At 42.5% G+C, this 13249-nt stretch overlaps 1 protein-coding gene across 3 annotated transcripts in view; it reads left to right on the forward strand.

The window, feature by feature from the left end:
- The window catches only part of scn1laa (sodium channel, voltage-gated, type I-like, alpha), a 199902-nt gene that overhangs the window by 183181 nt on the left and 3472 nt on the right, over positions 1-13249 (forward strand). For all 3 annotated transcript variants that reach the window (XM_085986444.1, XM_085986442.1, XM_085986443.1), the window contains exons 24-25: positions 5115-5219; positions 11916-12186. In XM_085986444.1, coding sequence (XP_085842570.1) covers positions 5115-5219; positions 11916-12186 — 376 coding nt within the window. The remainder of the gene's footprint in view (positions 1-5114; positions 5220-11915; positions 12187-13249) is intronic.

Genomic DNA, 13249 nt, shown 5'->3' on the forward strand with positions numbered 1-13249 from the left:
CCTCTGTCTATATCAGGCCAACGGTTAAAGTTAAAAAAGAAACTTCATTACCTGCTGGGAATGGTGGGGCAGAATTCAAAAGGTAATTGGGATTGATTACTTTTTGCCTTAACATCTTTGAAGTCTTGGAACCTATGCCTTCTCTCAGCAGGTATTGGACCTGCTGGACCTAATACAGGAAACTTCGCCATATCCGGCACCGACGGGACCGGTGTGATGCCGATCTATGAAAACTTCCAGACAGACCAGCGCTAATGTTGAAGGATATGGAGGTTTTCATCTCCGTATCTGACAACAAACACTGTTGCTTAGCAACAGCTTGTAAACAGTCGGCCCGTGCCTTGGAAGTGTCTCTGTAGCTTAGCAACAGCTTCAGAGAGGCTTTCCAGAGACTGACTGTTTAAAAAAATGCTAGGAGAAGAAAAAAAAAGAAAAAAAACCTAACAAAACGGCTGCTGATTTCTGCCGTTAGATCGAGGTTTCCGGACATACAAACTCCGGATAAACCAAAGTTTCCTGTAGTGACAAGCTGGGTGGAATTTGCATTGTAGGCCAGGAATGGCCCAGACACGCTCCCAAACTATGCCTGCACATGTCTTCTCTCCCCCCATCACCTTCCGCATGCCTCCCTCCTCCGCCCCCCCGCCCCCGCCGATCAGAATTGCAACACAGAGCAGTTGGGGTGGGAACCTGGCTGCTCTGGATTCTATCCCAAATTTAGCTTGTCCTAGTTTACAGTGCTCCCCAGAATTTCAGTCCCATAGTATTTGCAATAAACGGAATATTTTATTATTTGTATACATTAGATTTTGGTGCAAAAGCCCTGCTAGATTTCTTGATGAGTTAAACAATCTGTTAAGAAAGGAAACATAAAAGGCAAACTTTTCAGTTTAGTGCCAATTTTCCAGTGTTACTCAGGCAGATGGGGATAGAAAATTGGGTAGGGACCCATACTGCTGGATAATCCACCTATTTATGCAGACGCACTACCTCCCAGTATCACTTCCACTGGCTGCCAAAAAACCCTGCCCAAATACAGGTGGGCTTATTAAAATGAGACAGTAATGACAATGTGATTCACACGTCACACTTTCCATCATTACCACCTTGGCAATGCTGGACACTACTTAGTAGAAGCATTAAATGTTAAATGACCACAGCAGTGAGTGTAATTGATGTAGGGGAGTAAAGGTAAAACCTGAAAAGGGGATTCACGATAAAACCTAGGAATGAATAAAAAAATGACTGAAGCAGCAAGTACATGTTGGGGAAATAAGAGCAGCAATAGGCCACTTGGCCCCTCGAGCCTGCTCTGCCATTCAATAAGATCGTGGCTGATCCTGGGCTGAAAGCCACTTCCCCGCCTGCTCCCCATAACTCTTCACTCCCCTGTCTTGCAAAAATCTGTCTATCTCCACCTTAAATGTATTTAATGACCCAGCCTGCACGGCTCTCTGGGGCAGAGAATTCCACAAATTTACGACCCTCTGAGAGAAGAAATTCCTCCTCATCTCAGTTCTAAAAGGGCGACCTTTATTCTGCGTTCTAGATTTCCCCACGAGGGGAAACATCCTCTGCATCTACCTTGTCGAGCCCCCTCAGTATCTTAAATGTTTCAATAAAATCGCCTCTCATTCTTCTAAATTCCAATGAGCATAGGCCCAGCCTGCTCAACCTTTCCTCATAAGTCAACCCCCTCATCTCTGGAATTAACCTTGTGAATCGTCTCTGAACTGCCTCCAATGCAAGTATATCCTTAAATAAGGAGACCAAAACTGGATGCAGTACTCAAAGTGTGGTCTCACCAATACCCTGTACAGTTGTAGCAAGACTTCCCTGCTTTTATACTCCAACCCCTTGCAATAAAGGCCAACATTCCATTTGCCTTTTTGATTACTTGCTGTACCTGCATGCTAACTTTTTGTGCTTCATGCACAAGGACCCCCAGGTCCCTCTGAACTGTAGCATTTTGTAATCTCTCTCCATTTCACAGAATCACAGAAACCCCACAGTGCAGATAGAGGCCATTTCGGCCCATCGAGCCTGCACCGACACATATCCCACCCGATCCCCGTAACCCCTACACCAACACATATCCCACCCTATCCCTGTAACCCCACGTATTTAATCCCCCTAACACTAAGGGTCAATTTATCATAGCCAATCAACCTAACCCGCACATCTTTGGACTGTGGGAGGAAACCGGAGCACCCGGAGGAAACCCACGCAAACACGGGGAGAATGTGCAAACTCCACACAGACAGTCACCCGAGGCCGGATTCGAACCCGGGTCCCTGGCGCTGTGAGGCAACAGTGCTAACCACTATGCCACCATGCTGCCCCATTTAAATAATAATTTGCTTTTTTATTTTTCCTGCCAAAGTGGATAACCTCACACTTTCCCACATTATACTCCATCTGCCAAATGTTTGCCGACTCACTTTGCAGATTCTTTGAATCCTCTGCACAACTTGCTTTCCCACCCATCTTTGTATCATCCGCAAACTTGGCTACATTACACTCAGTCCCTTCATCCAAGTCATTAATGTAGATTGTAAATAGTTGAGGCCCCAGCACCGATCCCTGTGGCACCCCACTAGTTACCATTTGCCAACTGGAAAATGACCCATTTATCCCGACTCTCTGTTTTCTGTTAGTTAGCCAATCCTCTAGCCATGCTAATATATTACCCCCAACTCCGTGAGCTCTTATCTTATGCAGTAACCTTTTATGTGGCACTTTATCGAATGCCTTCTGGAAATCCAAATACACCACATCCAATGGCTCACCTTTGTCCACCCTGCTCGTTACATCCTCAAAGAATGATGTTAGAGTGGAGGGGGAAGCACTGAAGGGAATGCCCCAGAGATCAGTTTTGGAAACCTTATCGTTTATAATATACATCAACATTTTGGATTCAGAAGCTCAATGCAAACTGATCAAATTTGCAGATGATACAAAACTGGAATCTAAGGAGATAGCTAGGGACATAGAGATTTAGTTATATAAAATATGCAGGTGGACAGAACAGTGGCAGATGAAATTTGTGTGTAAATTATTGCACATATTAAGAAACGGTGGTCGTCATGGGTACTCAACAAATGGTAACCAAATAACTACGGGTGAGATGAAAGAGAGCTGGGGGCCTAAGTGGACTTGATACTTAATCAACAAAAGCGACAATCAGGAAGACAGATAGGTCTAGAATGCATGATAACCTCCTCACCGAAAGTATAAATTATGAGATAAGCCTTGCAGAATTACTGGAATTGGACCGTAATGGATTTCTGGGAAGTAGCACTGCTCTACCCATCAACCTATATCAAATTAGAAAAACTTTAAGTACTTGAGCATTTTCCGTCCTTTGTACCTCAGACGTCAGTCACACTTCAGACATTGCATACTGTCGAATGCAAAATACTGTACCACACTTAAAAAAGAAGGAAAAAATAATAATACTTTCCTACTGCCCTGATTCAAAGAGGATTGTCTCTTATATGCCAGAAAAGAATTATTTGGATCCTGGATTTTCAATAGCTAAGCTCTCAAATTCAAAAGGGAACTGCAGTCAGATACAAACTGAATCAATCACTAAATCTTTATATATCTGAAAATGCATTAGATTGCTTAAGGCCATTACCAGGAAGACGACAACAGACTCACATCATTGTATTGAGACAAGCCTGGCATAAAACCCTGGCCCAAGCTAGCTGTCAAACTATCTGTACAATGACGAGTTTCAAAGGGGCATCCACCAAACAAAAATACATCCAGGGTGATTTTCATTTGTATTCTGTCAATTGTCTCCCGCCACCCAATTCAATTTTCAAGCAAACCTCAAAATGCAGGACCAGTGCTCCTACTCAAAGCAGGCTTTTTAAATCGGAGTACTACATCGGTTATAGGACCCTGACACAATTTTCATGTATCAATGGGCAGAGCATGTGCTGTGGATGCTCCACCCAGTGGTATTGAGGTAGAGTGGGCTAATAAGTGGAAGCTGCTCCCAAACACCCAAAAGAAGACTTGTGACCCACAGATCTCTTCCTACCTGCTGCAGGCTGCTCAGTGGTCCGTCACCAGGAATGTACCCCTTCCACCTTTAAGTTTTGACTTCTGCAGAGGAGCCACCAGGTTCTCCGCGCCACCCCCCCCCCGCCCCCCGCCCCCCCCCCCCCCCCCCGCTGCCCCACCCACCAGCCCCTGCAGCAAGCTGCCCATCTGTGCTCATTGAATGCTGGCAATTTGCTTATTCCATTAAAATGAGGCCCAACTATGGAAATGGTTTGGGCCTCTTGCTAGAGCTATTGGGCAGGCAGTGTCATCGTTCTGCCCGCCGCCTACTTACTGTTTGCTGTATATTAAAATCAGCTTTGTCATTTTTGTCACAATGCTTTTTATAAAACAGCATTTCATCCAACTTACTGAGCCACATGGTGATAAGGGAAGATTAAGTATTAGTAAATTCAGTTACATTACAGAATAAGAAAAAACATGTTTAAATTAACATATAAAGCTTAAATGTAAATCTCAATATTAATAGAAGACGTATTTAAAATTAAATTGCACAAATTAGTCATATAATTACTAGTCTTAAAAGTCTTCTCTTAATGACAGTACTAGTTCCTCATCCCCTGAAGAATTTATTTTGACTGTTCACTTCCCTGAATTTATGTAGCCTGGCTCAATTAAGATCAGGTGAAATTTGGATTAATTATCACCAGGAATTGGTGCTGGAAGATCTGTGACACGTATAAATTAATTAATGCAAAACATGCTGGGCAATAAGGCTGGTACAAAGTTATAAAGGGAAAAGTAAACATTTCATAATTTCAAATTAATTTAGAAAAAGCCAAAAGCTAAACTTCTAGTGTTATTTCCTAATAAATTATCAAAGTACAGCTACAATTACAAACTTTAAAAATAGTTATGTGAAATATATACTTTAGATGTATTCATATATGTTCTGTAGTTTACCAATACAGTTCATGTGATCTCACATTTACTGAGATAAAAGTAAGGGTATATTTCATAAAAGTCTTAATGGATATTGTAAAACTGGCAAAAAGATTGCTATGTATGTGGTTATAACCAGTATGCTTTTGTCACTTTACTTTGGAGGTCAAGATATTTTCATGACTGAAGAACAAAAGAAATATTACAATGCTATGAAAAAGCTTGGCTCCAAGAAACCACAGAAACCTATACCCAGGCCCTTGGTAAGAGCTGTTAGTTTAATATAGCAAAAGTAATAGATGAATTAAACAATTTGCACTATTATGCTTACAGAGTATAATGTTCACATAAAGAACACATTGAAGAGCAGAGGACCATTAAGGATGTGTCTGCTGCAGTGGTTATTCATGGAATGGAGTTTAATCCACTAAAGCATAGTTGGGAAAAGTCATGGGTTTCGTCTGTTAAAGTGGTTAGTCTGTTAACGGCATTCTTTTTAAATAGAGGTTATGTACAATAAGGATAGAGATTTAGAAAATGAATAAATGTGTGAAAACATTATGAAGCCAGCAGCCAGAACTGAAATGGGAGTTCTTTTGCTCTTGATTAATAGATGGCAGAAAACTAGAAAATCAGCTTTTCTGTGCTATTTCTTCTTTTCTGACATCCACAAAGGGAGTGAAATTGACAGCAATATTTTTTTGAAAAATCTGCTGTTGCCTGTTGAGGCCTTTTAATACTTTGTTAATGAGCTTTCAGGGAACGATGCAATAGTTTTTCACGAGGAGAAATTTAAATGACCAGGCAGCAATTAAGATAGCAGCTCAGCAAGAGTTACTTCAAAAATGCAGCAGCTAAATTCTTTTTAGATTCAATAGCAAAATACTGCGGATGCTGGAAATCCGAAATAATAACAGAAAATGCTGGAAAAACTCAGCAGGCCAGGCAACATCCGTGGAGAGAGAAATAGAGTCAACGTTTCGGGTCGAAACCCTTCTACAGAACTGAGAGAAAAGGCAGGAAATGAAACAAAAGGCAGTTTGGGGGGCTGGGAAATGGGGGAGGGGATGAAAGAAGAGACATTAAGAGATATTCAAGGTGAGATGAGGTAGTAGTCGGATAGGTAAAGACACAGACAATGGCTCTAGATGAAGTGTGAAATGCGCCGGCAGAGTGAGACAGCGGCCCTGTGGGAGAGAGAGAGAAAAGAAAAGTCACAAACCAAAAGTGTGGATAAAAAATATAATAGGGGCCGAGGTTATGATCTGAAATTGTTGAACTCGATATTGAGTCCGGAAGGCTGTAAAGTGCCGAATCGGAAGATGAGGTGCTGTTCCTCGAGTTTACGGTGAGCTTCCGTGGAACAATGCAAGAGGCCGCAGACGGTGAGGTCTGAGTGGGACTGGGGCGGTGAATTGAAATGACACCCCTACGAGTGACCCCGAGCTTCCGGTCGCCTGTCATTTCAATTCACCGTTCCATTCCCATGGAGGCAGAGGGCATAGCTGAGGTACTAAATGAGTACTTTGCATCTGCCTTCACCAAGGAAGAAGATGCTGCCAAAGTCATAGTGAAAGAGGAGGTAGTTGAGATACTGGATGGGATAAAAATTGATAAAGAGGAGGTACTAGAAAGGCTGGCTGTACTTAAGGTACATAATTCACCAGGACCGGATGGGATGCATCCTAGGATGCTGAGGGAAGTAAAGGTGGAAATTGCGGAGGTACTGGCCATAATCTTCCAATCCTCCTTAGATACAGGGGTGGTGCCAGAGGACTAGAGAATTGCAAATGTTACACCCTTGTTCAAAAAAGGGTGTAAGGATAAACCCAGCAACTACAGGCCAGTCAGTTTAACCTTGATAGCGGGGAAGCTTTAAGAAACAATAATCCAGGACAAAATTAACAGTTACTTGGACAAGTGTGGATTAATTAAGGAAAGTCAGCACGGATTTGTTAAAGGCAAATCGTGTTTAACTAACTTGATCGAGTTTTTTAATGAGGTAACAGAGAGGGTTGATGAGTGCAGTGCGGTTGATGTGGTGTACATGGACTTCCAAAAGGCGTTTGATTAAAGTGCCACATAATAGGTTTACCAGCAAAGTTGAAGCCCATGGAATAAAAGGGACAGTGGCAGCATGGATACGAAATTGGCTAAGTGACAGAAAATAGAGGGTAGTGGTGAATGGTTGTTTTTTTGACTGGAGGAAGGTACACAGTGGTGTTCCCCAGGGGTCTACTAGGACCACTGCTTTTCTTGATATATATTAATGACTTGGACTTGGATGTACAGGGCACAATTTCAAAATTTGCAGATGACAAAACTTGAAATATAGTGAACAGTGAGGAGGAGAGTGATAGACTTCAAGAGGACATAGACAGGCTGGTGGAATGGGTGGACACGTAACAGATGAAATTTAACACAGAAAAGTGCGAAGTGATACATTTTGGTAGGAAGAACGAGGAGAGACAATATAAACTGAAGGGTACAATTCTAAAGGGGGTGCATGAACAGAGAGACATGGGGGTATATGTGCACAAATCATTGAAAGTGGCAGGGCAGGTTGAGAAAGCAGTTAAAAAAGCATATGGGATCCTGGGCTTCATAAATAGAGGCATAGGGCAGGATTTTGTCAGCCCCGAGGAGGCGGGTATGGAGGCAGGACTGCCGGTAAAGTTGCAGAATTTGGGGGCGGGTGGCAAACCCGCCTCCGTGCCCTCTTGCCAGGAGACGGGAAGCCGTCCTGCCCCGGGTCCCGTCTCCTCGAAGCGGGAAAGGGATTAAAGCCTATTAACTGCCTGTTAACAGGTAGTTAACAGGCAGAAAATAGGATTATTCCCATTTTACCTTCCCAAGTGCTGGCTTCCTGACCTTGGGGAACCCCGCCAGGGTGGAGGAGACGAGTAGGAGGTCTGCGGGGGTCGGAGCGGTCTGAAAGTGCAATGTAGAGGTGAGTGATGGGTGAAAGTGTGGAGTGGTAAGTATGTAAGGTAAGTGTAAAGTGTTAGAAAATGTTCACTTACCTTTGTTTCTGCCTACAGCCTTCAGCCGCTGAGAAGCCGGAGTTCCAACATCTTCATTGTAGATTTCACAGATTGGCTGTTGGATCCTCCGAACCAGCAGCCAGGTGATTTCTGCAAAGTCGAAAGGTTTGATGAGTCCTGAACACAGAATGTCAGTGTTAAACAGCTTCACAGAGCTGTCAAACGCTGATATTTCTTCTTTCAAAAAATCTTGACAGATGGCACGTCATACGTTGACGTGCTCTGTCAGTGAATTCCCCCTAATTGACCTGCTGAGCCCGCTGGGCGGGCTTAACAAGATCAATCAGGGGAAAATCCCTCTGGTTGGTCAGAAGCTGATGAAGGCGGGATTGAAAGCCGGCAGGCAGCAATCCCGCCTCAGAAAGCTTCCCATTGACAAAATCCAGCCCATAGAGTACAAAAGCAAGGAAGTTATGATGATCTTTATAAAACACTGGTTTGGCCTCAACTGGAGTATTGTGTCTAATTCTGGTCACCGCACTTAAGGAAGGATGTGAAGGCCTTCGAGAGGCTGCAGAAAAGATTCACAAGAATGGTTCCGGGGATGAGGGACTTCAGTTACGTGGATAGACTGGAGGAGCTGGGATTGTTCTCCTTAGAGCAGAGAAGGCTGAGAGGAGGTTTGATAGAGGTGTTCAAAATCATGAGGGGTCTAGACAGAGTGGATAGAGAGAAACTGTTCCCATTGGTGGAAGGGTCGAGAATCAGAGGACACAGATTTAAGGTGATTGGCAGAAGAACCAAAGGCGACATGAGGAAAAACTTTTTTACGCAGCGCGTCATTAGGATCTGGAATGCACTGCCTGAGAGGGTGGTGGAAGCAGACTCAATCGTGGCTTTCAAAAGGGAATTGGATAAGTACCTGAAGGAAAAAAATTGCAGGGCTACGGAGAAAGGGTGGGGGAGTGGGACTGGATGAAGTGCTCTTGCAGAGAGCCGGCATGGGCTCGACGGGCCGAATGGCCTCCTGTGCTTAACCATTCTATGATTCTATAACAGTGAAACTTCATACATAATCTTTCAGTGCAGTTTCCAGGACTCCTCAAAGCGATGAATCAATCGTTAAAAAAAATCATAAAAGTACTGAAATCTAATGGTGGGTAGAGAGCAACTAAGAACAGCCCTAAGAGTTAAAAAAAAAAAGTAGCGGCAGAAACCAGCCTGAGAACGGGCCCAGGAATTCAAAGAAAATTATAGTTGAGGCAGCGACTGTCCATGAAAGGGTCCAGGAATTTCAAAAAATTACAATCTGAAAACCCAACAACCCAGCAATTGAACAGAGAATGAGCAGAAGACTAGCGGAGGGAGGTGAGGAGTCGCAGCCGAGTCAAACAGCAGCGTAGCCTCTGAACAAGGGGAACATTGGGTCAGAACCAGGGGAGTGGCAGTTGGGCCACCAGTACAGCAGCTGATTTGGAGAAAGGAGGGCAGCAGAGATACAGGCTGGGGCACTAGCAGAGCAGCCAATTAAGGGATTTAATTTTGAAAATGAGATTTAAATTTAAAATTATCTGCTGCACTTTCTTTACCAATATGGCTGACAAACTATAAGCTCAGAAACTTAAACCGCTCTATAGCAACTCCCAGTGGTCAAAGCCTGTAACCACATGCAGAGTTAAGCAGGATTTTTTTACCTTGCAATCTCAGTTTACAACAGCAACTATTGTGAGACATCAAGCATTAAGTGATAGGCAAAACCATGACACCTATAACATTGAAAATACCTATTCTAGCAGCACCTACAAGTGTTGCAGGTAAATGTGGACCTGCAACATGTGTCGTGTGCCTAATTTCCCAGGATGCATCAGTACCATTCAAACAGCTGTACTGATGGAACATTTTTTTAACTACTAGCAATTTACACACAGCTTTTCTTCAAATAATTTTGAAAAACAAAGGGACAAATTTGAAAAGCTTTCTTGAGGTAAAATTTATATTGTTTTTGTGTGTGTGCATGAGAAAAAAATGGCAATGTTCTGATTATGTACCTGTAGTCGCTTTTGTTTATGTTCTTTAAACTTTAGTTATAAACTGTGAAAGAATGAAAGACAGACAGCCTTGACTCCGAGTAATGGGAGAGGGAGAGAAGAGAGAGCGATGGGAGAGAGTCATTCTTTCGTTGAATTTTGAAGCCAACTAATTACCATGTCGCAATTGTTTTTTGTAGACAATTACAGAAGGTAATTGTTAATTATTGCTTACATTTGTGTGTGCGAGAGCGAGCGCACACAAAAGAGACTTGGATCAGAGAGAGTGAGAGGAAGGAGAGAATGCAGACAATCTTTCTTTATAATTTGATTTAATTTTGTTTTCACTAAATTGAGTTTCCCGTTAAACCGCTCTTGGGGGAAGCAATTGGGAGTAGGAGGGATGGAATGTAGGATGTGAGCTGTAGTGACAGCAGAGAAAAGGATGGTGACGTGGATACAAGATTTGAGTATGTTGTTCAGAGGGAAAGAGGTAAGAGTTGTGGTGGGAGCGATGGGTGATAGGAACGGGAGCAGATATTGGGAAGGTGAATGAGTAAGAATGCATTGGGAGCAACGGGGTGGGGAGAAACATGAGTGATTGAGAAAGGGACAGGAAGAGAACCACTGAGGCCACATTATCCCTGCAAATCCATCCCAAATGCAGTCTGCAGCCATTAGGGGCGCCTTTCCCCACCAAACCACGCCATTGCATGCATCACCTATCACCAGAAAGTAAAAAAAAAGAAAAATGGCAGAGAGATCAAAGAGAGAAGCAGAAAGAAGAGATAGGGAGAGAAGCAGAAGAAGCAAGATAAAGATAGAAACAACATCACAAAGACAGCAGACGAGTAAGAGCGACCGTATTGTCTGACTTACCATGGGAGATTGACCAGTATTAATAACAGCATTATTGTCCTTTGCAAAGTTGATATTATCTTTCAGAAGATTTGACTGGGGGCAGTGTTTGTGAAGGGCACCATAAACAGAAAGGTTTGAAAACCATGGTAATCATCATTGCAAAATTCTGTGAAAAATAACAATACTTTAAGGCCTAGAAATTCGATTAAGCCTGAAAAGGGCGATGCCACCGCGGGTCAAGGTTCCCGGCCACTCGTAAAACGAGTGCAGGCAGCCTGACATGAATCTTGTCATTCATGTGGAAATGACTTATGAAATATTACTGGGCGGCCTGCTGGTGGCGCTGTCCAGGGAGAGTATAAATACTCGGGCATGGGCCCAGCTTGCTCAGGACATTCTTTTACAGGAACTAGTGAAGGACACAATTAGATCTCCATGTTGTAAAACAGTTGATTAAAGCTTTGTTTAACGCTTAGACCAAGTGCCTAGTAGTTTCCTTACGTCACAGCCTGCTTATTTAAATGAGCACAGTGCAGAAGCTCCCGTGCAACATGCTCTTTCCGGCGGTAAAATCAACAGGAGGCCAAAGGTCGCGTCTAAAGGATCTGTGCGGCGTTCTCAGGAGATCGTGATTTCTTAAAGTGAACTGCTATGTTTCCGGTTATGTTTCTCGGTTGACAGAGAGTGTATGCAAGATAAATTAAAGTGTAAAAATAGACTATTCTGTCATAATTTAAAGAATGCAACCAATATTTCCAATTCTACTCTCTAGAATACAAATAAAAGCAATCTATTCTTTCAATACACATAGACAGTGAACAAGCTTTGTGTAACCAAATCAGCTCATGACATTTTTTCATGCTTTAAGATTTTCTTTTGATTGTATTAGCAAATAAATACACTTGGACAATAATTGATCTGAAAAATGTGGCACCACTGTTTTATTGTAACACTCAGTTTTTGATGTTTGTACAGTATAAGTACATAACATAAGACTGTATATGTTGAAAGATATGATGTTATTATGTCCTTGCAGGTGCTGCTAAGAATAATTAATTTATCAGGTATTATTTACCTTATTTTATAGAACAAGATCCAAGGAATGGTGTTTGATTTTGTAACCCAGCAAGTCTTTGATATTACCATCATGATTCTCATCTGCCTTAACATGGTCACCATGATGGTGGAGACTGATGACCAAAATAAAGAGATGAACAACATCTTATATTGGATCAACTTGGTTTTCATTGTCCTTTTCACAAGCGAGTGTGTGCTTAAACTGATTGCACTCCGCTATTATTACTTTACAATAGGCTGGAATACTTTTGACTTTGTGGTGGTCATTCTTTCAATTATAGGTAAGAATATTATTGGCTTTAAGTCAATGTTCAAAAATAATTACTCCTTCCAAGTTTTTCTGTCTTTAATTCAATTCAATTTTATTTGCCATATGTACTAGTACAATGGAATGCTTACTCCCCGTAGGGACACGTCAGCTATTTTTACAGCGCTGTGTTCAGAAAGTCAATTCTTTGGCATCCAGTGGCAGTGGGAGCACGATGTCCCTCAGCCGCTCCGTCCTCCTCGTCACCGCGGCCTCCTCCTCACTGTTGTCGGCTCGGCTCCACGTGTGGTGGCCTGCTTCTCCCGCTCACCCTCTGGCCACCATTCCCGGCTCCCCTCCTCCCAGTCGGACTGCGAGTCGTCGTGGCTGCTGCTGCTGCTCGATGCGCTGCGCTGCCTTCGCCCGACTCGCCGAACACATCCTCTGGTCGCCGCGGCCTCCACCTCACCGTCGCCGGCTCCACGGTCCGACGGCCCGGGCCTGCTTCTCCCGCTTCCGGTAGAATTGAATGTACTGGTTTTGATATTTGACTAAATACTAGCAATTTTAATTATTATGTGAAAAGTTATGTGACATCAGTGCTATTTAACAAAACTTAATAAATGCTTGCAGAAAGTTCAAAAATACACTATATTCTGCAAATCTAAAATAAAAATTTAAGTAATTGTCACTCATTAATTTTGAAAGGAATTAAATTAAAGTAGTATTGTTCAACTATTAATGTAATGCAGAAAACAATTGGAAATGTTAACACAAAGTTTTACTTAAATGTAAAGTTAAGCTTCATTAGCAGTTGTTTATGTTAGCATAGAGGCTGTGGTATTTTGGTATTGGCCCATTTCATTCAGTTAAATAAATCTCAGTATCGCTATTTGTCAAATCATGCGGTACAATTTCAATGCTTGGAAAAATTCACAATTCTGACATAAGGATCTAACATTTATTACTGTCTGCTGTGATACTTTATCATAAATGGAAAAATAGAAAGCATTTAGTGAAAAACTGTAAATCTTTAAAGTTTGTATGTATGTTATATGCAATGGAATTTGGCCCAAGGCAAATCATCTTGGTATTGA

This window comes from Somniosus microcephalus, chromosome 4, assembly GCF_052327205.1.
Source record: "Somniosus microcephalus isolate GS21.2 chromosome 4, FLI_Smic_1.0, whole genome shotgun sequence".
NCBI lineage: Eukaryota > Metazoa > Chordata > Chondrichthyes > Squaliformes > Somniosidae > Somniosus > Somniosus microcephalus.